This window comes from Dysidea avara, chromosome 1, assembly GCF_963678975.1.
Source record: "Dysidea avara chromosome 1, odDysAvar1.4, whole genome shotgun sequence".
In the NCBI taxonomy this organism is placed as follows: Eukaryota; Metazoa; Porifera; class Demospongiae; order Dictyoceratida; family Dysideidae; genus Dysidea; species Dysidea avara.
The window spans coordinates 45616706-45621586 of NC_089272.1; the positions used below are offsets into that span (position 1 = coordinate 45616706).

A 4881-nucleotide genomic window follows, 5' to 3' on the forward strand; every position below is an offset into this window, starting at 1 on the left:
AGGATAAGGCTCAAAAACTGATGAACATCTTTCCTTCAAATTGCAAGCTACTTTGCAAAGCTAAGAAAACACAGGTTCATAATTTTGAACTAACAAGTGTAGTACCAGAAAAGAGTATTTACCATGAGTTTCAAGAATCCTTACTTCAAGATTTTTAAGCATAATTATAATAATTTTGGCTGCACATATTAAAGGCATGCACATCCACACAGTAGTATACTGATACATTACCCTGTATATATCAATTGTAGCAAATGTGTGCTTATAAACACATGTAGAAGGAAAAATTATGCATTTTAATTAATTAATTACTTAATTAATTAATTTATTTATAATGTACAAAACTCAGAATTGAGTATGACGTACATGTATGTTGGATCATAGAGATCAAAAAAAGTACTGAAACAAGGGAATAGCTAAAAAGTAGTGAAACACGAGAGGTTGTATGTAGATATTTATACATTTATTTATTGCTTTATGGTGGTAATTACACACCAAAGGTCTGATGGTAACATGTACCAACAGTCATTTTGTACATTACATTACTATACTTATTTACTTAATATGTATATACATATATACAGTTTCTACAGATATACGTAGTTGAGATTTGAGGTGGGTGGACGTGACTGATAGCATCTTGAACAAGGGCACAGATAGTGCAATTGTTATTATCATCAAATTTAGTTAGAAAAGGATCCTAGAGAAATGTTTTCAGTTTTGATTTTAGCAAATGAAATGATAAGCCCAAATTAAGGATGGGCATGGCATTCCAGAGAGTTGGTAATCTATGAAAATAAGAATGTCTTGACACATTATTTAAATGACAATTGAGGAATAATCAGTTTGTTATTGGCGAGGTTATTGGTACCAGATTTGGTGTTAGCAGAACTACAGTTGAAATGGAATAGCTAAAAGTAGAGAAACAAGGGAATAGTTAAATCAAGAGAGGTTGTATGCCTATACCTGCAGATATACTAGTGGACATTTAATTACTATACTTCAGTTTATAACCATGACTGAATTTGCTGGCACTTCCACAAAAGCATGCAGGAATCTAGGAATCAACTTGGTTTGGCCTAATACAAATTCCATAGCAACTTATTGGAAGTGCTTTCAGCCGCTCTGAAGACACTTTTGGGCTTGATTATATCTCACAAATACTGCCAAATCGCCTTGAAGGTATTGTGGTGCTAGTTTTGGGGTGATTTTTTTGGCCAGAAAACACAATTCTTCATGATCCCTAATATGAACCACTACTGTGGTTTATGATTAATTAAAGTGTAAGTATAGCTGTATTATTATGATGATGCACTTTACTAGTCAGAAAGTTGAGGTGGAGTTAACTTACAACCATCCTAGCTACTCTGTATGTTTGTACATGTATGCCTAATTAATTACTGTACTAGTGTTATCTCTACTTTAACTTTTGTGACATTTTGGTTGATTTTGCAATAAAACTCTTGGCTTCAGTAGCCTTCTTTCCTACGGTTGCAATTCTATTTACAGTCTGAAACTTACTTTCGGCTTCAGTAGCCTTAATTCTCTCCTCTAGTTGCAGCAACTAAGTAGGTCCACATTTTCACAGGTGCTACTATGCATAATTAGTGAGATTCCCAACTGTGGCAGAACATCAGTCTCTATTAGGCATGAGGCTATTATACTCCAAAAATTGAGCATTGTGCTTTTGAGCAGTGCTCAAAAGATCACCTATTATGCTTTTGAGCAGTGCTCAAAAGATCACCTATTATGCTTTAGAGAATTGTCCATTATTCCCAACATTGTGCCACCATAATTGGTTAATAATGCCAATTCATTGCTGTATCAGGCCATTTTCATTGATGTTTAAGCTTCAAATAGTCCTGAATTCTTTAGCTGGTTGCTGTATTAGAGTATTTCATTTCAATGTGACTGCTTTATTAGAGTAAATAATATCTAATCAAAAACAGCCAAGCTGTAAAAAAAGGAGTGCGGCCCTTGAAAAGGCTATGGTGAAAAAAGATGTGAAATCCAAGGTGGCGGCCAAGAAATGGCTGTGATGGTAGGTTAATGGTAAAAATTTTAATAACAACAATTCAGGTGAATTTGGTGCCGCTTGGTCAATTGGTACAAAATGCACCTGATTCTGTCAAGTTTTACAGTTCTATTATTCAGCAGGTTGCCAAGTTGGTTACCAACAAAATAGACAAAATAACATTTTTGCATCTAGATCTGTAGGTTATCAAGTTACCTGGTTACCAGTAATGTAGACAAAATTTAAAGTTTTGTAGTTCTATTATTCAGCAGGTTGGTTACCAGCAAAATAGACAAAAATTTGCATCTACATGTAGTCCTGTAAGTTGCCAAGTCACTAGTAATGTAGACAAAAATATGAAGTGTTATGGTTCTTAGACTATTATTCAGCAGGTAATATAACCAAGTTCGTTACCAGTAAAGTATGGAAAAATATAGGTTTCTGCATCTAGTCCTGTAAGTTACCAAGTTACCAGGTTACCAGTAATGTGGACAAAAATACAAATTTTTATGGTTCACTTATTCAGCAGGTTACCAAGTTGGTTACTAGCAAAATAACCAAAAATATAAGTGACCGAATTTGACAAAACAAAGCTTCCACACACATCCACTTTTTTGACTTTGAAGTACCATAACTCAATGTAGGAGTGCGCCATTAGCTTCACATTTTGACCTGGTATTGTACTACACGCTATGGAAGGACTTTGTGAAAATTATAGGCCTATAGCTTGCTGAGTAGTCAAGTTACAACTGGTTAAAGTTAGAAAATTGGATATGTGTGGAAGCCTTGTTTTGTCAAATTCGGTCATTGCATATAGGTTACCAAGTTATCTGGTTACCATAAATCATTATTTCTCTGTATTACTGGTAACCTGGTACATGTATGGTAACCTACAGGACTGGATGCAAAAAAAAATTTATATTTCTGATACTTTACTGGTAACCGACTTGGTAACCTGCTGAATAATAGAACCATAGCACTTTATATACCATAGCACTTTATAATACTGATAATTTGGCAACTTGGTAACCTACAGGACTAGATACAAAACAACTTTATATTTCTGCATAGTTTTATTTTACTGGTAACCGATTTGGTAACCTGCTGAATAATAGTACTATAAAACATTATACCGCTTTGACATCTCAGATCAAAGGAACCACAAGGTTATATTTCACATATTGCCCTGGCCTCAACTGTCTTTGATACTGAGGCAGTTACAAAGCATCAGTTCCCTTTGATTATTTATGTAGAGCAGCTTAAAGGTTTGCATTGTAGGTTGAGTAGAGCTACTTAAAAATTTGCATTGTGGGTTTGAGTTTAACATGTTTTAATTAGTGGCATTGTTGTGAAGCAAAAAAAATTTGAGTGAGTCAGCATTGTATAGTTCAGTTACTAGGCATCACTAAACAATCATTTTTGCAATGTCGGGATTGTTTTCTACACATTACATTTCAACTGCATGAAAAGATGTCTCAAACATTCCCAACCTGCATGTTTAAGTGTTTATTTTAGCACCTTAGGTTACTTTATCCATCCACAAAGTAGTTATTTGGTTTAAAATGGTATCACTACAACCAGTGAAACCCACAATCATTTCTTTTTGTGCCTACAATTTAAACCCACAATCGATGCTTGCAAACCTATTAAGCAAGGTGGTGAATACAGGTTTGTCTTCTCTCACCTATTAGGTAGGTGGTATACATTACTTATACAATGGCCACGAGGGATTTGCCTGATATATATTCCCAAGCCTGAGGGCGTGGCCATATATATCAGGCAAATCCTGAGTGACCATAGTATAATTATTAAATATTTCTCTATACTACAGGTAACTTGATAACCTACAGGACTAGATGCAAAAAACTTTATTTCTGCATACTTTACTGGTAACCAACTTGGTTACCTGCCAAATAATAGAACCATAACACTTTATATAGTTTTGTCTACATTACTGACATTACTGATGTTACCATACTCTAACACTGGGCGGATATATGATTTATACAAGTTGATGAATGTAGCATGGTCGAAATTCTGAAAAGTCTTGTGAATAACTGCTAGTAGTCTGTTAGCTTTCTTGGCAACTGTGGTGGTATGATCGTGAAACTTTAACTGATTGTCAATCATTATTCCCAAGTCCCTTACAACATCACAAGATGTAATAGCAGTGCCATCAATTACATATTCACCAAATCCGTGAGGTTTACTTAAGTGTAACCAATTACTCTTACTAATGTTGAACTTCAGTTGCCATTTCTTAGACCATGCAAAAAGCAAATTTATATCTTGTTGAAGTTGGCAAAAGTCGTCCACAGTCCTGATAGTTCTGAACATCTTCTTGTCATCTGCAAATTGTAAAATGGGACTATTAACTATTAAGGGCATGTCACTAACATATATATTAAATAAAATAGGGCCCAAAACAAAGCCTTGAGGCACTCCACTACTGACACTTGACCAATCTGATGCATGACTGTTCAGTACAACTTTCTACTTCCTTCCCACAAGAAAATTCTTCACCCAGTATTTTGGCGTACGCATTGCACGTTTTAATTAAAATTCTTGAATATCGTCCTATTATGCTGGCATAATGCTTGATGCTTTTGCTAGCCTATTATGCTCGAAATTATGCCAGCATAATTGGCGCAGGCCTACCAGCTAGGATGTGCCTTTTGGGATTCTGATGAGTGCTCACCCTGTCTTTCCTTTTATCTTCATTCAGGCTATTCTTCATCTTCTTCATGCAATGAAACCACATTGACTCGAGGCATTAATTTTCTGTATCAACACTTTCCTTGAGCAGCATATTTAGACACCACAACATTATTTAAAGTGCTTGCGCTACTGTAGAGGTACTGGACACC

The 4881-nt window shown here is 35.2% G+C and overlaps 1 protein-coding gene across 1 annotated transcript; it reads right to left on the bottom strand.

Annotated features, from left to right (window-relative positions):
• Positions 1-3946: 3946 nt before the first annotated feature.
• Positions 3947-4402, bottom strand: LOC136247064 (uncharacterized). Its single transcript, XM_066038680.1, has one exon. It carries the CDS (start codon positions 4400-4402, stop codon positions 3947-3949), a length of 456 nt encoding a protein of 151 aa, XP_065894752.1.
• Positions 4403-4881: the final 479 nt, after the last annotated feature.

Excerpts from the sequence above, each read along its gene's own strand:
- LOC136247064 (XM_066038680.1), bottom strand. The coding sequence starts at position 4,402 with ATGCCCTTAATAGTTAATAGTCCCATTTTACAATTTGCAGATGACAAG.